The sequence below is a fragment of the Anolis carolinensis genome, chromosome 3 (genome assembly GCF_035594765.1).
Source record: "Anolis carolinensis isolate JA03-04 chromosome 3, rAnoCar3.1.pri, whole genome shotgun sequence".
Taxonomy (NCBI): domain Eukaryota; kingdom Metazoa; phylum Chordata; class Lepidosauria; order Squamata; family Dactyloidae; genus Anolis; species Anolis carolinensis.
Window position 1 is genome coordinate 185,414,941 of NC_085843.1, and position 23,513 is coordinate 185,438,453.

The window sequence follows — 23,513 nt, forward strand, 5'->3', positions numbered from 1 at the left end:
TCTAGGAAAGGGCACAGCTGGCGTATCAGCTGAAGCAGATAGTAAGCATTCCTGACCTTTGCATCTACCTGGGCTGACATTTGGAGGGATGGATCCAGGAACACCCCCAAGCTGCATAACATACATTTCCAAGATTTTTGTCATTTCTTATTATGCTTGCACCACACACTGCAGCCAACACACAAATATGTTGTGCTTGATCTACATTGCCATATAATCCAGTTTCTGAATCCACAATATATGCTTTAAACTGGAATATCTGAGTCCACACTACTAGATAATCCAGTTCAATGTGGATTTTATACAGCTGTGTTGAAGGGGTCAGAGTGTTCCTTATCTAAGAAAATCCTGAGCTTTGCCATAAAACAATAAATAACTTTGGAAGTACACACACAGCAGAATATTGTGTCATGCGATTCACCACTCAACATAGAACTTTCCCAAACTGCCCCCATCTATATTGCCATATAATCCAGTTTCTGAATCCAGATTATTTAATTTGAACTGGATTATATGGCAGTGTACATTCACAATGCATATAACTAATCTCAAACTAGTCATTGAAAATGGTATATTCTTTGTAGATACCACCAGCTTTTTTGCAAAAGCTAACAAAACAAAATCACTTGCATCCCCACTTCCAATATTTGTTTTTCTGTTAACCGATGCATTAATTAACTGTTTGTATTATTTATATGATGTCATGTGTTTTGGAAGTGTGCGTAATGTGTACGATCTAAAAGATTAATTCAGTTGTTTTCTGAAGCACCCTTATGCAATACCACTACAGTACTACAAAAATAATAAACACACACACATAAAGCTATAAATGCTAATGACAGCCTCCTCAGAATCAATAAAATAATACCATTTAGTTATAAATCTTGGTTTCTTTTTGTCTTCTGCTGATCACTATGACAGTTTTACATGAGTTAGCTAAAGTCAGACTTTTACATAACCATTATTTGCAAGTTGGAAATGTAACGTGCTGGCTATAAAACTAGTTTGGCAGCTCTTGATTTTTATCAAGAGACCAGTTTTTATTCTTGAGAAGGAGCCGGGAATATAAAGCAACCCCTAAATCTTTAGTTCTTATAACCTTCCCTGCATTTCCCATTCTACTTTGTTCAGAAAACTTAAGCGCTTTTACTGACTTGCACATGTTGCTGAAAATATCTAAGAGCCTTTGGCTCTGTGCCTCATTCCTACCATGCTACTATATTTGGGATCTATGAGAAAAGGACAGGTCAAAACTGTTGTGTATATTTTCTGCCAATAGAGGAAGCGATTATACTATCATCTGCATTTTCTCAGATCAGCAAATATAGGAGGAAGCATATTTAATGCTAAGCTCTTGAGAACTGCTTTTAACAAGCATTTTGGTAAGGTTGCACTCTGGCTTTACTACCATATACACCAACCTTTATTTACAGGGTGGTTGCAATTAATACAGTACTAATCCTAGTGAGGGATTCCGCAGCCCGAGGAATGTATTTTATGTCTGCAGCTGCCATTCTGCTTAGAGTCCACAAGGGTTGAATGGAAGATCAATTCATCTCTGTATTTTAATAATAACAATGACAATGATACATTGTGTTACTTGCCTCTCCTCAACGCTTGAGGCAGGGTATAACATAATTAAAATACGTCAATAAAAATACCTATTTTAAAAACATAAAACAAAGATAAAAAATACCAATACTAATAAAATGTAAATTTAAAATTCATAGATTAATTGGTAAGCCTGCTGGAAAAGATAGGTGTTTCTTCAATTGAGACAGTTTGCTTAACTGCCAGAGCTCTTTTGACAGATCCTTCTACAGTCTCAGGGCAGCTGCTGAAAAGGCTGTCTGGGTGACAGTTGCCAGTGGAGTCCTGACTGATTGGCATAAACGTTTCCCAGAGGATTTAAGGGTAAAGGGCGGATAATATATTGGAGGCGATCTTGTAGGTGGTAGCCAAACCATGTGGGACTTTAAAGGTTATAGCCAACACTTTGTACTTTGCCTGGAAACTAAACGACAACCAGTGGAGTGATTTTAGTTCAGGTGTAATATTTTCACTTCTAGGCACATCTGTAACCAATCTGGCTTTATTTTAAGATTTTTAATCCTTATGAAGGATTACAAACACTCCAAAACTAATGGTAGGATTTGTTTTAAAATACAGAAATTGCTGTCAGAGGGGAAAGTGTCATCGGGATCAAGGGGGAGGGGGTTAACCGACCTTTTTTGTGCACTGTGGTCCAGATTAGTTTTCTCTCTCCCAGCTCAACTGTGTGCCATGGGGTGTAACATCTGGTTTGGCCGAAGGAGAGAGAAATGTATGTGCTTGATCCCAAGGGAATAAACCATTGTGCCCATGGCTATTGCTCCTATTAGCCAGAATATTGTTATGGCAATATACAGTAGAGTCTCACTTATCCAACACTCGCTTATCCAATGTTCTGGATTATCCAATGCATTTTTGTAGTCAATGTTTTCAATACATCATGATATTTTGGTGCTAAATTCATAAATACAGTAATTACTACATAGCATTACTGCATATTGAACTACTTTTTCTGTCAAATTTGTTTTATAACATGATGTTTTGGTGCTTAATTTGTAAATTCATAATGTAATTTGATGTTTAATAGGCTTTTCCTTAATCCCTCCTTATTATCCAACATAGTCGCTTATCCAACGTTCTGCCGGCCCGTTTATGTTGGATAAGTGAGACTCTACTATACTAGCATAAACATGCTGGTGTTGGAGACATTGTTGAAGGATATCTGCTTTGGAAAAAGTAGGGTTTTGGAGATGTTGGCAGCTCAGGGCTGGCAAATTTAATCTGCTCTCTTTTGCCATCACTACTGAACCCTAGAGAAATTGTAGCCATTAGCATAGTATGCTAAAGGGATTCTGGTACATTTTCTAAGATGTTAGATTTGACCATGGTTTACTGTAACATGTTCTACTTTGAAGAGGGTTCAGAAACTTCAGCTTGTCCAAAGATTTCCAGTCAGATTGTTAACTGGGGCTGGCTACAGAGATCATAAAACCCGCTTGTTGCAATAGCTCCATTGGCCACCTTTTTGTTTCAAAGTTCTGGTTTTGATTTGTAAAGCCATGTTTAGCTCAGGTCCAGACTTAGTCTCCCTATATGAACCTGCCCAGGCCCTGAGATCCTCAGGAAAGGCCCTTCTTTCAGTCCCATCACCATTACAAACATGGCTGGTGGAGATGCGAAAGAGGGCCACAAGCTGCCCCTTGACTCTGGAGCTTTCTTTCTAGAGATGTCAGAATGGCCCCCTCCCTGCTACCCTTCCGGCAACAGACTTTCTATTGAGACAGAGTTTTAAAGATAAAACAGGCTAGTGAGTGCCGCATTGTTTAATCTGCATTGCTTTTAACTTCTTTTTATTCTATATGTCTGCTTGAAATGAATTATTTTAATAATTCAAATACAGTGTTCCCTCACTACTTCGCAGTTCACTTTTTGCAGATTTGCTGTTTCGCGGTTTTTCAATAAACTCTAAAAGACTATTATAAATCATAAAAAATTACAATTTGCAGCCTAAGGAAGGAAGGAAGGTAAAGCCAAAGGGAGAGAAAAGGAGCCCAAGAGGCAACAAGAGGAGAAGGAGGTGATTTATCAACACACGACTGGCTATTATACACTTTAATTTTCACCACTCGTTTATGTTAAAAAAAAAGTCACGATGAAGAAAAAAATAACTAGAGTTCACAACTGCTGGTGGCTAGGAGTAAGAACATGATTAATTACTAGCCTTAATGAAATATAGACTTATCATAAATGCACGTTATTATTCCTCTATATCTCTCTGTTAACCAACTGATGACATACTGCTTGGAAATCCTGACTATTAGTATTACTACTACTACTACTACTACTACTACTACTACTATTATTATTATTACTATTATATTTTCCAACTGTTGTACTGGAACAACAATGACTGTTTAGTTTAACTTTAACAGTTTTTGGCAGTTCTCTGTTAGAACATTACCAATGTCAGCTGCTTCTAATCTAGCGATTCTACTCAAAGTGTCTAATGCTTTTTTGCTTTTGCTTTTTGGTGTGTTTCTTTTCCAAGTACTTTTGCATTTTTATATCGCCATTTGTTCAGATTTTTGTGTATGTATATGTATGTGTGTATATGTGTATATGTATATATATGTGTGTGTGTTTGTGTGTGTGTGTATATATATATGTATGTGTGTTTGTGTGTGTGTGTGTGTATATATATATGTATGTGTGTGTGTGTGTGTGTGTGTGTGTATATATATATATATAAGGTAAAACTTAAATAAAAATATACTTAATAAAAAAGAAAAAAAGAAGTGGAAAATTATTGTTTCCAATGACATTCTTATTAACAGTTATTTGCATATTTTAAGATAAAACATTATGAGGGTTTCAGATAAATCAGAATTTGAAATATAACTGTGTGCAGATGAATAACATTTAATTGCTAAAATGCCTATGACCAAATTAAAGATTATATGATTAAGGGTCCAGTATATTGGTTATACAATTCAGATGGATCAGTGGGAGAGCATGTGGAAGAATCTAAAAGTCCAATCCAAAAGTCACAATCTTAACAAAAACTTCTATAAGATGATGTATAGATGGTATTTTACACCAGAAAGATTTGTCGAAAATGTATAAGGATTCCATTAGCATGTTTTGGAAATATAATCAGAAAGAGGGATGACATGTAATCAAGCCGAGAAAATCTGGATTCAGATATACTGAAATTAAAACTTCAATTGAAACCAATACTCTTCTTCTTGGAATTGATGGATAATCGACCTGAGAATAAGCATGGAAGAATGTATACTCATAGCACTCCAGTCTCCCACTGTCAGAAAGAAAATGGGTGGACTATTAGCACTTCTTAAGCATTCAGGTGACATCATTCACCTTTTTTCTCTTGCTGACTCACAAGCAACTTGTTCAGTTGAGCCATCTGCAAACAGTTACTCACTCTTACTCACAATCTTCCTTTACAGTTGAGGCAGTGCAAGAGCCAGTCCTCTAGATTGGCATGCCTGGGCATTGAGGGCAATCTCAGCTTGTTGAACTCTAGTTAACCAAGGGTCCTCCAGCAGATAAACTGTACATAACTTCATAAGGCCAGAGTTTTCTCCTGCAGTTATTGTGCTCATCTGTAATTATAATCATCAACATCATCTTAAACATTCTATAAAATACACATTAAAATGTATTTCTATAAAATACATATTAAAATACACAGAACAAAGATTAAAATTCATTATTAAAACTGACTGGGTAGGCTTGCTGGAAGTGATAGGTCTTCAGATGTGTTTTAAGTTCAGACAGCTCATTTAGCTGTCAGAGCTCTTCCAGCAGGTCATTCCACAGTCTTGGGGCGGTCGATGTAAAGGTCCTCTGGGTCGGGTTCTGGCTGCTTGAAGTAAGCCAAGTCGACCTAAGTGTCCTAAAGGATGGATTGTGCAGAAGAAGGAGATCCTGTAGGTAACCTGGACCCAAACCATATAAGGCTTTAAAGGTCAAAACAAACACTCTCCTCTGCAGGAGTCTACCAGATACCATGCAGCTGTGGACAAGTCTACATAGGGACCACCAAACATAGCGCCCAAACACGAGTCAAAGAACATGAAAGGCACTGCAGACTCACTCAACCAGAGAAATCAGCCATAGCAGAGCACTTGATGAACCAACCTGGACACAGTATATTATTTGAGAACACAGAAATGCTTGACCACTCCAACAACTATCATGTCAGACTACACAGAGAAGCCATTGAAATCCACAAGCATGTGGACAACTTTGAAAGGAGGAAACCATGAAAATGAACAAAATCTGGCTACCAGTATTAAAAAAACTCAAAAATCAGAACAGTAGATGGGAAGCAACACTTCTGAGGGCAGAGGAGCCCCACGGACGGCTAATGACTCTGAACAAAGGATGCCCCCCCAGGCAAGAGACAAACCTTTCTAATGCTAATTAGGGTGATTAACTGAAACATTGGCACTGGCTTCCAACTGACAAAGGACTCTTGTCACACCCTGGACTCTCCTTATCTTCCTTGCCTAGTTTATCCATGCCTCACAACCTCTGAGGATGCCTGCCATAGATGTGGGCAAAACGTCAGGAGAGAATACTTCTGGAACATGGCCACACAGCCCAAAAGACATACAACAACCCCAAACACTTTATACTTTGCCTATGATAGGATGATGAAATTGAAGTCCAAAAGAACGCAAATGCACCTGGTAGTTGTCCAATCAAGTGGTTATGAAACTATAGTAATATCACTTACAGTATTAGTTAAAGTTCTAAAATACTGCTTCTTAAACAAAGGGTCCCAACCCCAAACGAAGTCCTGTAAGCGAGAACAGGGGGTTGTGGAAAAATTGGCAATGGTAAAAGGTTTCTAAACACCACCTAGACAGTTGCATGAATCTGTTAGCAACTGTGTGGAGTGTTTACAGTGGACTTAAGGATTTGGAGAACAAGCCCTATGAGGAGCGACTTAAAGAGCTGGGCATGTTTAGCCTGCAGAAGAGAAGGCTGAGAGGAGACATGATAAGGGCCGTGTATAAATATGTGAGGGGAAGTCATAGGGAAATGGGAGCAAGCTTGTTTTCTGCTGCCCTGGAGACTAGGACGTGGAAGAACTACAGGAAAGGAGATTCCACCTGAACATTAGAAAGAACTTTCTCACTGTGAGAGCTGTTCAGCAATGGAACTCTCTGGCCTGGAGTGTGGTGGAGGCTCCTTCTTTGGAGGCTTTTATGCAGAGGCTGGATGGCCATCTGTCAAGGGTGCTTTGAATGTGATTTTCCTGCTTCTTGGCAGGGGGTTTGACTGGATGTCCCATGAGATTTCTTCCAAATCTATGATTCTAAAGCAAATGTTTCCGCTTCATAAAAAGGAAAATCAGCCTGGTTAGCCAGCCTGGCAAATGCTGAATTATTATCTATCAATGTTTGATTTGTGTACCTGTTTTATATACCAATACACTCAGAGTCACACACAAATGTATCCGACAGAAAGGGATCACAAATGGAAAAAAACTAAGAAGCCTTGTTCTAGGAGATCCCAGTGAAAAAGGAATCAAGTACAGAATTGGTCTAATGAGAGACAAGAGTTTAATATAGCATTCTACTGTCTATTTTTCCTACTTACTGTTGACATCTGCTTCAATCATTGTGAAAGTATCAATTTGGTGTTGCAGTTTGCTTCTTCCCTATTAATTATATATTGTTTTGGTTTTTATTCAGGCACTATTTATTTATTTATTTATTTATTTATTTACAGTATTTATATTCCGCCCTTCTCACCCTGAAGGGGACTCAGGGCGGATCACATTATATACACATAGGGCAAACATTCAATGCCCATATACACACAGAACCGAGACAGAGACAGACAGACACAGAGGCAATTTAACCTTCTCCTGAGGGGATGTTCGATTCTGGCCACAGGGGGGAGCAGCTGCTTCATTATCCACTCTGATGGCACTTCCTCATTCCAAGTTGTAAATTAGTTAAACTTGCCTCCCCACTTTTATAAGTGGTACCTTATTTCCTACTTGATAGATGCAATTATCTTTCGGGTTGCTAGGTCAGCAACAAGCAGGGGCTATTTTTTATTTTTAATTGATGGGTGCTCACCCCGCCACAAGCTGGCCTCGAACCCATGACCTCATGGTCAGAGTGATTTATTGCAGCTGCTCAACAGCCTGCGCCACAGCCCTGCCCCTAGTATACATACCTGCCATTACCCAGGTGTCAGATGGGCTGCTGTTCCCTGCATTCGTTGATACTATTCCTGTTTTTCCCTCCCTCCCTTTCTCTTGTCCCAATTCCTTTCTCTTGCTTTCTTCCCCCCTTTTTCTTTTTTCCTCCTCTCCCATCTCCCCTTTGTTCCTTCCTTCCTTTTTTCCTTCCTTCTTCCCTCCCTCCTTCATGCACATATCGTTCTCAATGACATCACAGAGGGCCACTTCACCTAGCAACAGCCAATCCTTTACCAAGCAATAGCCAATCCAATAACATCATAGAGTGCCACTTCACCTAGCCTTTGTGGTTCAAACAGACAGACATACTTTGATTTAGATAGATAGATAGATACTATTGCTGCTCTATCCTCAACATTATTATCCATTGTGGTGGTATTTAATACAGATACAGTAGAGTCTCACTTATCCAAGCCTTGCTTATCCAAGCCTCTGGATTATCCAAGCCATTTTTGTAGTCAATGTTTTCAATATTTCGTGATATTTTGGTGCTAAATTCGTAAATACAGTAATTACAACATAATATTACTGTGTATTGAACTACTTTTTCTGTCAAATTTGTTGTATAACATGATGTTTTGGTGCTTAATTTGTAAAATCATAACTTAATTTGATGTTTAATAGGCTTTTCCTTAATCCCTCCTTATTATCCAAGATATTCGCTTATCCAAGCTTCTGCCAGCCCGCTTAGCTTGGATAAGCGAGACTCTACTGTAATGATAAATCTGGATTATGTTAATAGGCTTTTCCTTAATCCCTCCTTATTATCCAACATTTTCACTTATCCAACATTCTAACGGCCCGTTTATGTAAAACATGATGTTTTGGTGTTTAATTTGTAAAATTATAATGTAATTTGACATTTAATAGGCTTTTCCTTAATCCCTTCTTATTATCCAACATTTTCACTTATCCAACGTTCTACCGGCCTGTTTATGTAAAACATGATGTTTTGATGTTTAAATTGTAAAATTATAACGTAATTTGACATTTAATAGGCTTTTCCTTTCCTTTCTGGGAAAAACTGATAAAATTAGAGAAAAAAAGAGATAACCAGAATATATAATAAACTCTTAGAATGGTCAATGGAGACGGAACTCATAAAGAATTGCATGATTAAATGGTCTGCGAACATTGGAAGAAATATAAAACTCAAGGAATGGGAAGAAATTTGGAACATAAAACTAAACTATACCTATGCATCTGACTTAAAAGAAAACTGGCTAAAATGATGCATAGGTGGTACATGACCCCCAAAAAGATTGGTATTATGTATAAAAATTCGGAAAACAAATGCTGGAAATGCCATCAGCATGAAGGCAGCTTTTACCACATGTGGTGGTCCTGCAAACAAGCAACAAAATATTGAAGTATGATTCATGAAACATCCCAGAAGATCCTAAAAATAAAATTTGAAAAGAAACCAGAGTTTTACCTATTAGGCATGACAAATCCAGACATGAATTTAAACAAAAACCAGGACATCTTATTCACATACCTTGCAACAGCGGCTAGAATGGTTTATGCCAAAATATGGAGACAAAAAGAAACCCCATCAAAGGAACAATGGCTGGAAAAAGTTTCAGAAATAAAAGATATGGATAAATTAACTTTCTTATTAAAGAAAGTCACAGGTAAACAAATAAGACTAACGGATTGGAAATACTATGAAGACTATATGCAAGGACTAAACTAATTGTGATAGGTAAGAAAGAGTATTAAAAGAGAAAAAATGAAGAACAGAAGGAGATCAAACAAAAGAATTCCATTTGGAATATAGTAGAAATAGATTTAAAGAAGAGAAAATATTAGCGAAGAAGATGAATGGAAGTTTAACATCACCCTCCCCCCTCTCTTTTTTTTTCTTTTCCTTCAATTTTTTTAATCCCCCCCTCTGTCTCCCCCTCTTTTTCCTTCTTTTCCTACTTTACTATGCAAAGTATTGTTCCCCCACTTTTACTGTATTGTTTTTTGAAAATTGTAAATAATTTTTTTTTAAAAGGCTTTTCCTTAATCCCTCCTTATTATCCAACATTTTCACTTATCCAACTTTCTACCGGCCCGTTTATGTAAAACATGATGTTTTGGTGTTTAATTTGTAAAATTATAACGTCATATGACATTTAATAAACTTTTCCTTAATCCCTCCTTATTATCCAACATTTTCACTTATTTATTTATTTATTTATTTATTTACAACATTTATATCCCGCCCTTCTCACCCGAAGGGACTCAGGGCGGCGTACAAATTGGCAACAAATCAATGCCTGCACATAATTAAAACAGCAATGAAAATCCAATAAAACAATTAAAACAATATAAAAATATAAAACATATGATTAAAATCCATTCCTCCAAAATCCTCGTGCTGTAGCCGTAAATCAGTCCGGGGTCGTCTTTTGTCATTTAATCTTTGAAAGCCTGGGCACATAGCCATGTTTTCAGGGCTTTTCTATCCAACATTCTAACGGATAAGTTGGATAAGTGAGACTCTACTGTAATTAATTTCAATAGAACTTGTGCAGGAGAACCTCCCTCTTAAATAGACCCACTGCTTTCCCAGAAAGAAATGCAGTTTGTTCAAAATCTGGAGGTTCAATACAATATGGGGAACAACAAAAAGGAAAGCCCGTAAGAATTCCAAGTTTTATTGCAATGCTTAAATCAAATCCTGTCCAGCTGGAGAAGTGTGAGACAATGCGCTGGAAAGAGACAGGAGGCGAACTATTTTCGGCCATGCTTTAGTGAGACATTCAGGGCCTAATGCAGGCGAAGAAGGGGGTGAGGAGCACAGTGGGTGAGATTGACAAGATGCCTGCGCAAAATGACAGGGGCCTCTTACTAAAAGTGGAATCAGAAGGGCTGGTGGGAGTTTGTCCAGCAGCTGGAGGTCTAGAAGCGCATGGAGCGCCTCCGAAGCTGGACTGAGTTCTCCTGCGTCTGAGCTCAAGTTTCGGGAGGAAGGGGCTTTGGGGCAGACTGAAGAAGGCAGGTGCTGCTTGCAGCAATGGAAGCAGAAAGCACCCTCTCTTAAGAGTTGGAGGTTGACTTTAAAGGTGGAGAACATTTGTCAAGCAAAAGAAAGAAAGAAAACCTGCTCAAGTCATGGGAGCTGAAGAAGAAGAAGTAGTTGTCACTCTTTCTGGAGGGGCTCCTTGGGGCTTTCGGCTGCAGGGGGGCTCGGAGCAGAAGAAGCCCCTTCAAGTATCAAAGGTAGGAAAAGCAACGTTCTCTTTCTCTCTGGGGGAAACACAGGTTGGGATGGGTGTGCTAGTGTGCGCCAGGGAACTGTTTTCAGGACATAAGGTAAAGGTAAAGGTTTCCCCTGACGTTAAGTCCAGTCATGTCTGACTCTGGGGGTTGGTGCTCATCTCCATTTCTAAGCCGAAGACACCTCCAAGGTCATGACTGCCTGGAGCGCTGTTACCTTCCCGCCGGAGCAGTACCTATTGATCTACTCACATTGGCATGTTTTCAAACTGCTACCCTGTTTCTCCGAAAATAAGACATCCCCGAAAAATAAGACCTAGTAGAAGTTTTGCTGAATTGCTAAATATAAGGCCTCCCCCAAAAGTAAGACCTAGCAAAGTTTTTGTTTGGAAGCATGCCCAGCACCTGCCAAACAGAACACCAGAGCATGCAGGATCTGTAAATGTACGTACCGTAAAGTGTTGTACATGGAAATATTGGTAGTAATAAAAAAATCTTGATAGGATTCACAGTTTGTCTGGTTATGCTGGTTTATGATGACAACTACCGTACAGTATATAATAAATGTTCATTTTTTTGTTCAACAATAAATGTGAATTCTTCTTCATGGAAAAATAAGACATCCCCTGAAAATAAGACCTAGCGCATCTTTGGGAGCAAAAATTAATATAAGACACTGTCTTATTTTCGGGGAAACACGGTAGGTTGGCAGAAGCTGGATCTAATAGCGAGCGCTCAGTCCGCTCCCAGGATTTGAACCTGGGACCTTTCAGTCTGCAAGTTCAGCAGCTCAGTGCTTTAACACGCTTCGCCATCAGGACATACACATCTGGAAACGACAAAACTTTTCCATGCAACAGAAGGGGTTGTATTTCCCAAACAAGACATGATGATGTTGATAATATCCATTTCTTTCTCGCTTTTTCCAGTTTGAGACTTAAAATACTTAGTTCAAAATCCACATTTTTAACTGCGATAAAGTGATAAAAATTAAAATTAGATGAAAGCATTTATAATTCAAATGCACACACATATTAGCACAGCAATTAACAAGATCCAGCACATTATTTGGTGAAATAGGCTTTATATGCTTAATCATCAAAAGCTTATCTAGACAGAAAAGTCTACTTCTCAGCAAAAAGAAAATAAAGAGGATTGGCTTTCATGACAAAGTAGGTGACGGGTAATTTGTAAGCTTCATGTTTCCGTTGGTGGCCTCTTTAGCCACTTTTATATTAGAGAATTTGGGTTTTTTTGTTTGTTTGGGAGAGGAGGAATTTTTTTTGTTGCTTTGTTTGTGCTTTATTTATGATTTCTAGTTCTGATGATTGCACTGGTACATTTGAAATTTTAATGTTTAAGGAGTGAAAACAAATTGAGAAAGAATAATTTGCAGAAAGCCATTTCAAAATGGCTTTCTCGAGTTAACCCAAAGCTGATTACGTAGATTTTCTAGTTCTTTGAAGTTGTATTCTATGGTTACAATACAAGCCCTATGAGGAGCGGCTTAAAGAGCTGGGCATGTTTAGCCTGCAGAAGAGAAGGCTGAGAGGAGACATGATAGCCATGTACAAATACGTGAGGGGAAGTCATAGGGAGGAGAAAGCAAGCTTATTTTCTGCTGTCCTGCAGACTAGGACACGGAACAATGGCTTCAAACTACAGGAAAGGAGATTCCACCTGAACATCAGGAAGAACTTCCTCACTGTGAGAGCTGTTAGGCAGTGGAACTCTCTGCCCCGGACTGTGGTGGAGGCTCCTTCTTTGGAAGCTTTTAAGCAGAGGCTGGATGGCCATCTGTCGGAGGTGCTTTGAATGCAATTTCCTGCTTCTTAGCGGGGGGTTGGACTAGATGGCCCATGAGGTCTCTTCCAACTCTACTATTCTATGATTCTATGAAATCCTTTGTCAAATTGCAGATGACACTATAAAATTAACGTTCTTCCTTTTCTGTCATATGGATGGGATGAGATGCATTTTTAAGGTGATGCCTGCCTCCTGGGACAAAGGTATACACCATCCAAATGCAAAGAAAGAACTTGTGTTCTTGCCTCTGAACTTTGACCCATGCACCAATTTATTCAACCTTAATTTTAAAAATTTAATTTTAAAAATTGCACACATGAAAGGCAGTTTTTCAGATGCAAGCGGTTTAAAAATAATAATGAGATAAACAACTTGAGTGCAAAGTGTGTATTTCCATTTGTTCATTCTACATTAATGAAATCAAATTTGGTGGTCGTTAATGAACATTGTCAAATAATTTGTTAAGCTTTGCTTTGGGACATCTTGAATTGCTTAGTTACAGACCAGCGCCAAGAACCCAGCCAACAGGACTATATGTATCTTGTGGCCTATTATGGTTGTGCAAAAGAAGACACAATCTTTTTTTCAGTGTAAGATTCAAGGCCAGTCTTACACAAGTACCATTTTGTCATCATTTGAGGCAACATGAATAAAACCAAACCAACTGTCTCTCACTGCCTTTAAGGAATGCTAGATCAAAATGTTATCCATATGCACGACCAACTTCTGCAGGATGTTGAACAAAGAATTGCATTGGAGGAGCCAGAGATTCCTAGAGAAATGTTCTATCTAGATCTTTGAGCAGAACTGGAGGAAGTTGACCACAGAGGCATAGTGGAAGATCTAGAGATTCCCACATGGAACATTTCAATCAAATCCACAAAAGTCGAAACAGCAAAAGTGGAGGAATGACTAAATATGGGCCGGGCTGTGACGCAGCTGGCTAGTAACCAGCTGCAATAAATCACTACTGACCGAGAGGTCATGAGTTCGAAGCCCGGGTCGGGTTAACCCCCTACCATTAAATAGCCCGGTTTGCTGTTGACCTATGCAGCCCCGAAAGACAGTTGCATCTGTCAAGTAGGGAAATTTAGGTACGCTTTATGCGGGAGGCTAATTTAACTAATTTACAACATCATAAAACTGCCAGCAAAACACGAGGAAAGGAATGAGGAAGTACAGCCACTAGTGGGCAGTGAAGCAACAGCTCCCCCTGTGGCCGGAATTGTGAAGCTGGAAAAAAAATGTTAAATGCCTCTGTGTCTGTCTATATATGTTGTTTGTCTGTTGGCATTGAATGTTTGCCATATATGTGTTCATTGTAATCCGCCCTGAGTCCCCTTCGGGGTGAGAAGGGCGGAATATAAATAGTGTAAATAAATAAATAAATATGTGCAAGGTCCTCTTATCAGCTGTATCACTTGATTCATCTCTATAATTTCCTGTAATTCTGGTCAAGTTAAGAAATGACTAATATTCAATTTAAATAAATGGCACATGTTAATTGTATCTAAATTCTCTTTTAAACGAAACTAGTTGTGACAAACCTAAATTGGATGGGGTCATATCACCTACTTTATCATCTCCTGAGTAGAAAAGGTGTAACTGCCACTGATTTCCTTATATACATACCCTATTCTTCTGTTAAATGTATATTATATAGTATGGATGGGGAAAGTTTGCCCCCCATTTTTGTGCCAGCCAAGCCACTGAGGACACCTCCATAGTCCCAGAAGGTAAACAAAAATTGCCTATGGTTCAATAGTTTTACTGTCTTTACTCCCAGTCTGCCCCTAACTATCTGAAAATTGGTCAGAATGCAAAGATTTTATATCACATCCACATGTATTCCAGCATTTTAATTGTCAAGGACAGTTCCAGTTAATACTCTGTTCCACTTTTTCGGCTGTTTCTAATGTGACCCAACTTTTCCTTAAAATTTCCATCTTTTCCTCCGTTTACTTTACTGAAAGTACAAAAATAGTTTTACTCAAGTAATTCAGCAGGGAAAAGAGGAATCAGGGATGCAGAACTTTGTGTTTATCTGTGGGCTGAGACAAAAGCAGAGCACTGCAACTTCTTCTAGGTGATGGTTCTTCTTCACTGATAAAGTTTGCCATCTTGACCACATTTTGATGTCACTTGGGCACAAGTGTCCCAATTTCCACCTATAAAACATTAGAGGGTATTTTTCCAGTTGTGGAAAAACCACATGTAGTCTGGAGTGCAAATTCATGAAGGCAAAACAATTGATTCAGCCACCAGTATACCATAATTATACTACTATAAGAAACAAATAGGAACAATAATTTCTAGAAGCACTAACTGAAAGCAATTTAAAAAGGATGGAAAAGTCAGGATGGTGGGCAGGTATATTGTCATTGAAAGCAAAGAGAGCAGCCATGATATTTTATTCTGTGAGATTCTATTACCTCCTGATTCTGCATGCACACTCAACAGCCTATATTATGACGTTATTTTGCCATCACCACAGACTGCCAACTTGTTTCCAAGACCATTTCTGTGTGCATTATAAGGCCCTTAAGGGATGAAATAATGTAAAGGTTGTGTGCTACCACGGGTACCTACCTGAATCCTGTGATGTGTTTTGGTGACACATCTCCAGCCTGAGTTGTGGATTTCTGAGTTGTGATTAATGGTTACAGGACCTTTTCAGTCAAAATTCTTCAAGAAAGATTTTTACCATATGTGGAACAAGCAATGCCAGCTGTCCAAGTTGGGTTCAGGAAAGGAGGAGGCCCTAGAGATTATATTGAAAACATACACTGGATAATGGAGTGCACTAAAGAAGTTCAAAAGAAAACCTTTATAGATTATAGCGAAGCCGTTAATTGCATACAACATGAAAAACTGTGGATTGCTCTTAAAGAAATTGGTGGGCCACAACATTTAATTGTTCTGATGTGTAAACTGTACTCAGGACTAGAAACTACTAATAAAGAGAACCTGAATGAGTTCTCACGGGGAAAGGCATAATGCAAGGCTTCATTATATCACTCCATCTGTTTAATTTGTATGCTGAGCATATCATATGTAAAACAGGAGTTGATTTGGAAGAAGGAAGCATGAAAATTGGAAAATGGAACACCAATAATTTAAGATATGCAGATGACTCTATTCTGCTAGCAGAAAATAGCAAAGACTTGGAACAATTATTGAAAAAAGTAAATGAAGAAATAATAATAAAATAATAATAATTTATTTGTTTGACCAGTCATATGGCCATTTCAAATGAAGAAAGGCATTTTTCAGAAAGCGAAGATTATTTTTGTAGCTTAAAAGACCATGAAGACATTGAAATAGTTCAATTATTTCCATGCTTAACTCAGTTATTAATTAAAATGGAGACTGCAGTCAAGAAATTAGAAAACGGGTAAGCTAGTTAAGATCCTGAAGTATAAAGATATATCATGGAATACTAAATTTAGGATTGTTCATGCCATCGTCTTTTACATTTCTATGTATAGTTGTGGATACCGGACAGTGAAGACAGCTGATAAGAAGAAAATGATCTCATTTGAAATGTGGTGCTAGAAAAGAGTTCTACGAATGCTTGGGACTGCTAAAATAACAATAAATAGGCGCTAGGCGCAATAAAGCTTGAACCCTCCCTAGAAACCAAGATGATTAAACTGAGATTGCTGTTCTTTGGTTATGAGAAGACATGGAGCCTCCGGTGGTGTAGTGGACTAAAGCCTCGTGACTTGAAGGTTGGGTTGCTGACCTGAAGGCTGCCAGGTTCGAATCCCATCCAGGGAGCGCGCTGATGAGCTCCCTCTATCAGCTCCAGCTCCATGCAGGGACATGAGAGAAGCCTCCCACAAGGATGGTAAAAACATCAAAAACATCAGGGCGTCCCCTAGGCAACGTCCTTGCAGACGGCCAATTCTCTCACTCCAGAAGCAACTCACACGGGAAAAAAAATGAGAAGACATAACTCACCGAAAAAGACTTATTGAGATAGAAAGCAATAAACAAACCAAAAGCCCACATTCCAGGTGGATAGATTCAAAGAAGCCACAGCAAGATCTGAGCAGGCTTTTGAGGATTGGATGACCGGGGAGAGGATGGTGTCTCTCATTCACAGACTCACCAGAGGTAGAACTTATCTTGATGGAAGTTAAGAACAAACTCTAGTTCCAGAAAGCCTTCCAAAGAAAATATTACTTAATACCTTCTTTTGGGTACAATGGAAAGACTGTAATTTTACCAAAATATTTGCTGAGCTTTCATTTATGAACATGTTATTTCAGTTTATACCAACCTGTGGGTCCCCAGGTGTTTTGGCCTACAACTCCCAGAAATCCCAGCCAGTTTACCAGCTGTTAGAATTTCTGGGAGTTGAAGGCCAAAACATCTGGGGTCTCAAAGGTTGAGAACCACTGGTTTATACCTTGACTTTCTCTCACCATAGGACCCAAGATGCCTTAGAATAGTGTTCACCTGGTTCTCAGACTCATAATTCCTGTAACTCCTGCCACTATTAATATGGTTATCTACACACCTTGACTTTAGGCAATACTTTTGCTCTCTTTTTGTCCCACAGTGGCCATAGTTAAAATGGAACTTGCCACCAGCTTCTTGTGTTTTTTTTCTTTTTTCCCCTCCCCGCTGGGAGGGGGCACATCCTCCCGCATGCGCGCATGTGTGCATGCATGTGCGCGCACCCCTACCTCCTCGTCGAGGAGGGAGGCGTGCCCCGAGGGACAACAAGAGAGACCTTCACCAGCATGGACAATGGCAAGGTAGGAACACCGCCAGCATGAGGAGGAGGGGGCAGGGCCGGCTGGGAGTGGGCAGCGCCAGGCCCCTAGGCCCTGCGGTGGCCGTGCTGGTGGCCTAGGGGCCTGGCCCCTCCTTCTTCTCCTCACGACAGCGTCCCTACCTTGCCATTGTCCACACCGGGCTCCATAGAAGGAGGAGGAGGAGGGGGCAGGGGCAGGGGCGTAGGCCAAATTCTGTTTGCCTACACATGAAAATTACCTAGGGCCGGCCCTGTTGCCATAACATACTAATTGGGTGCAATGTTCAGATATCAGCAGAGATATGATCAGGAAAAAGAAGGGGGCCCATTTCCCTACTCTCTTCTGTGTGGCATGGGTCAGAACAGGACACCTGTGATGGCCAGAAGCTCATACTGAACTCTGCAGCCTCATGGGTGACAAGCATGATTCAACCCTTTTCCCTGCACTTATGAGTACAAGGGAAAGCTAGTGTTGGTGGTATCCTGAGTGGACACAAACCAGCCAAATTGGACCCAGTACAGCTGTCCACACTGCCCAAAAGCCATGATATACTCTGGAGTTTCAAGCAAACTCAGGAGCCTTTCCCCATCTTCTCCCCATTTCCCCCTGCATTCTGCTGCTTGGAGTTGGGTAATACCCAACTCCTGAAGACAGCCTTTGGGCTCTGCTTCCATGCGCTTCCCACCAGAAGTGCCCTTACTTCATGTGGTGGCCTCCGTGGGACTCCTGTGAGGCTCCATTTTCTAAATGCATGGAAATGGAGCCCAAATGCCATCTGATGAGGTCCTTAGTCTACAAGATCCCTTTGGTCAATTCAAACTAATATGGCCATGTGTTTAATATTGAGTAAATTTTGCTGTTATTGTATGTTGCTAACTTTGCTGCCAGTAAAGTGTAAGAAATCAAAGGTTGTAAATCAAAATTGAATTGATTATTATTACTACTATGATTTTTATATTGATTATTACTACTATGATTATTATTATATGGAACTTGCTGACCAAAAGGTTGGTGGTTCGAATCCAGGTAGCTTCTGTCAACATAGCAGTTCAAAAACATGCAAATGTGAGTAAATCAATTGGTACCGCTCTGGCGAGAAGGTAACGGTGCTCCATGCAGTCATGCCAGTCACATGACCTTGGAGATGTCTACGGACAACGCTGGCTCTTTGGCTTAGAAATGGAGTTGAGCACCAATCCCAGAGTCGGAAACGACTAAACTTAATGTCAGGGGAAAACCTTTACCTTTCACTGTGATTATATAGGAGCCTCCGGTGGCCTAGGGGATAAAAGCCTCGTGACTTGAAGGTTGGGTTGCTGACCTGAAGGCTGCCAGGTTCGAATCCCACCCGGGGAGAGCGCGGATGAGCTCCCTCTATCAGCTCCAGCTCCACGCGGGGACATGAGAGAAGCCTCCCACAAGGATGGTAAAACATCAAAAAACATCTGGGCATCCCCTGGGCAATGTCCTTGCAGACGGCCAATTCTCTCACTCCAGAAGCAACTCCGGTTGCTCCTGACACGAAAAAAACCTGTGATTATTATATTTATTTATATCCCACTTTTACCTACTGTTTGAGATGCAAAGCAGTCCACAACATTAAAAACAAGTCAATTTAAATTCACAGCATACGATCATTAAAATAGAATTGAACATACAAGATAAAATCACTGAAACCACTTAGAACACTTAAAAACTGTTACAATACTCTACCACTAGCTTTCTCATAAAACATTCCTCTTTAAAAATTTGCCTGAATAAAAAAGTTTTAGCTTGTTGCCAGAAGGACAGTAGGGAGGAGGCTATTCTGCTTCTTTAGGCAGACAATTTCAGAGTTAAATTGAAGCAGTCACCAAGAAGATCCTTTTTTCTGTTCCCAACCAACTGTGCTTGTGGTGATGGTGGGACCAAGAGAAGAGCCTGTGTTTATAGGTCATAACCAGCAGTCTGAATTGTGCCTGGAAACAAACTGGCAGACGGTGGAGCAGTTGCAACAGTTGGGTTGTGCACTCCCTGTAGTTAGTCCCAGGCCCCTTCTAAACTGTCATATAAAATCCAGAATATCTGCTTTGAATTGGATTATATGGCGGTGTAGACACATCTAATCCAGTTTTTTTTTCGTGTCAGGAGCAACCGGAGTTGCTTCTGGAGTGAGAAAATTGGCTGTCTGCAAGAACGTTGCCCAGGGGATGCCCGGATGTTTTGATGTTTTACCATCCTTGTGGGAGGCTTCTCTCATGTCCCCGCATGGAGCTGGAGCTGATAGAGGGAGCTCATCCGTGCTCTCCCCGGGTGGGATTCGAACCTGGCAGCCTTTAGGTCAGCAACCCAACCTTCACGTCACAAGGCTTTTATCCCCTAGGCCACCGGAGGCTCCTTGTCTAATACAGTTCAAAGCAGATAATGTGGATTATCTGCTTTGATAGTCTCGATTATATAATAATAATAATAATAATAATAATAATAATAAACTTTATTTATACCCCGCCACCATCTCCCCGCGGGGACTCGGGGCGGCTTACACAGGGCAAAGGCCCAAACAACATAAGGACAAAATAAACAACAACATGATATAATCACAATATATGTGGCAGTGTAGAAGGGAGTCCTGTTAATAGTCTCATTGCAGCTCTTTGAGCCAGTTTCCAAACACTCTTCAAAGACAGTCCCACATAGAGAACCTTATAATAACCCAAACCAGATGTAACTAAAGCATGTACCACCCTGGACAGATCCAGCATCTCAAAAATCAGACACAGTTGGTGGACAAATTTTAAATGTGTAAAGGCACTCCTGGCCACCATGGAAACCTGGGCATTCAGGTTCAACACCTAATCCAGGAGTACACCCAACTACCCAACTGGTCAGGCTTACAACTGACCAGGCACTCTTCTGTCTTGTCTGGATTACGTTTCAATTTGTTCGCCCTCATCCAGTCCATTACTGATGACAGATCCTGATTTTAGCCTCTTTGGCTTTTGATGGAAAGGAGTAGTAGAGTTGTGTGTCATCTGCATATAATGCCACCACACCCCAAAATTCTGGATGGTTTCATTTATATGTTAAACTAGCTTAAGTACTTGATGTTGCCTGCATATACATTTTGTAATGGGACAAATAATATAATTGTAAAGATAACAATGAATATTTCTAATAAAAAAGCATTAAAACTTCATACCTGAGTAACACTGGGTACATAAGCTAGTTATGAATAAATTCTTGTCTTAAGTGAGTCAGACCTTCTCAGCCTTGAGTCACACTCAACCTCAGAGAGAGGTGCAGAGAATTATATTTTAAATTAATTCTGAAATTGTTGCCTTGAACAGGTCACTGTATTTGATTTAGAGTCACAATTTCTCAGCCTCAAAGGAAGGGACAGACAGTCCTACAATTTTTTTTGTCTTCTTCTGCCCTTTTAAAATACATTTTAATGCTTTCCATGCTAATATCAGTGGCCTGGGTCCAGTGATAAAATCATAAACATAATAATGAGTATTTCTAAGAAATAGCAGTTGGACATGTTGTCTTCATTGCCTTTTTTCTTGCTGCCTGGATAGGCATTTTCTTTGTCTCTCTTTATTTCCTCCCCCTTCCTTCACACACCTTCTACCTCTCTCTTTTCTTCCTTCCTAAATATTAAACTTCATTAAATTGCTTACTTTGTTATGGTGTGGCTGTCCTAACTGTGACCTTCCTGGATGCATTTTTTTCCATTGTGGTGCGGGTGTTTTGTCTGCTAGGAGCTAATCTTTTTTATCTATCTCCTGCCCTCTTGTGGTTGTATCTGAGCCTGCATTACATGCATTACTTACTCAGTGAGTAATTCTTTCTGTCTATACATTATTATTATTTATTTTTGAGGTTCTCACCCCTAGATTGGATTGATTTTAAGTTCATTAATGATGGGTATGTGTGCCAGGTTTGGTTGAGATCAGTGTAGCCATGTAGGAGCCTTTGTGGTACAAACAAACCTACTTTGACTTTTATATAGAGAAGATAGCATCAGGGACAAAACAGGCTCCTTCTTTGGAGGCTTTTAAGCAGAGGCTGGATGGCCATCTGTCAGGGGTGCTTTGAATGAGATTTTCCTGCTTCTTGCAGGGGGTTGGACTGGATGGCCCATGAGGTCTCTTCCAACTCTACAATTCTATGATTCTAAGGAAAGTAACAATGGTAAAACTGTGCCTCCAAGTCCCATCTCAGTAAAGAAGGATACTATGGTCAATGATATTGAAAGCTACTGAGAGGTCCAACAGGGTCATACTCCCCCTGACCATTTCTCTACGTAGGTCATCCATCAACGCAAACAAAGCTATCTCTATCCCACAATTAGACCTGAAACTAGATTGAAATTGATCTTGGACTAATGATAACATAAGTAAGTAGCATACTATTAATCAATCAGTGCAGGCTGTTTTACGATATAATAATAATAATAATAATAATAATAATAATAATAATAATAATAATAATAACAACCTCGCTATGACTCACGAATGGGACACTGAAGAAGTAGACAGAAGGCCTGATTCTTGCAATCCAGGAGCAAACCACCAGAACAAATGCAATTAAGGCCAAGATCGAAAAATCAGCTGGTGACCCAAAATGCAGACTGTGCAAGGAAACCTACGAAACCATTTATCATATCCTCAGCTGCTGTAAGAAAATCACACAGACAGACTACAAACAGAGGCACAACTATGTGGCCCAAATAATTCATTGGAACTTATGCCTCAAGTTCTTTGCTCCCAGCAGCAAAGAACTGGTGGGATCACAAAACTGCAAAAGTATTGGAAAATGAGCACGCAAAGATACTGTGGGACTTCCTAATCCAGACTGACAAAGTTCTGGAACACAACACACCAGACATCACAGTTGTGGAAAAGAAAAAGGTTTGGATCATTGATGTTGCCATCCCAGGTGACAGTCGCATTGACGAAAAACAACAGGAAAAACTCAGCCGCTATCAGGACCTCAGGATTGAACTTCAAAGACTATGGCAGAAACCAGTGCAGGTGGTCCCGGTGGTGATGGGCACACTGGGTGCTGTGCCAAAAGATCTCAGCCGGCATTTGGAAACAATAGACATTGACAAAATTACGATCTGCCAACTGCAAAAGGCCACCCTACTGGGATCTGCGTGCATCATCCGAAAATACATCACACAGTCCTAGAAACTTGGGAAGTGTTCAACTTGTGATTTTGTGATATGAAATCCAGCATATCTATCTTGTTTGCTGTGACATAAAATAATAATAATAATAATAATAATAATAATAATAATAATAATAATAGCTTTATTTATATCCTGCTTCCTCTCCTCGCAGGGACTCGGAGCAGCTCACAACAATATAAAATCACAGAATACACAATCAAACAATAAATATTTCAAATTAAATACATGACCAACAATAACCAATTACAAAAATTAATCAAACCATAATAGACAAAAAGACATCATACATGAATAAGATATAATAAATAATGCATAATACTTACACTATGCTACCCTTAGAACCTCCCACTCATGTTTTCCATTGGTGCCATGCTTAGAAAATATACTTTTGGCCTATGAGCCCGGAATGAGAAGTATGTAGCCCTCTAGTTATTGCTGCATTGCACCCCTATCAGCTGTTGCCAGCCTAAGCACTGGTGAGGGCTGGAGCTGATGGGAATTTCACTTTAGCAAGAGGATCAAACATTCCCCCACTGATAAAGGATTTTGGATATTTTTAATTATATACTTTGCTGCTGCAATACATGGACTTAAGAGTTTAAGAGCAGAATAACATTGAACATACATTTCTTGTATGTTTCTGTGTTGTCATTTCAAAGCTATGTTGTAAACTGTCTTGGTGACTTTTGTTGACCAGATGTGGATATCAAAAAACCCCCAAATACATAATAAATCTAATTGTTTCTTGCATATATTGGAG

The 23,513-nt window shown here is 39.7% G+C and overlaps 1 protein-coding gene across 1 annotated transcript in view; it reads left to right on the top strand.

The window, feature by feature from the left end:
- The first annotated feature begins 10,638 nt into the window (after window positions 1-10,638).
- Window positions 10,639-23,513, top strand: part of synpo2l (synaptopodin 2 like) — a 59,030-nt gene continuing 46,155 nt past the window's right edge. Inside the window, exon 1 of the mRNA XM_008114249.3 lies at window positions 10,639-11,008. Coding sequence (XP_008112456.2) covers window positions 10,901-11,008 — 108 coding nt within the window. The 5' untranslated portion in view covers window positions 10,639-10,900. The remainder of the gene's footprint in view (window positions 11,009-23,513) is intronic.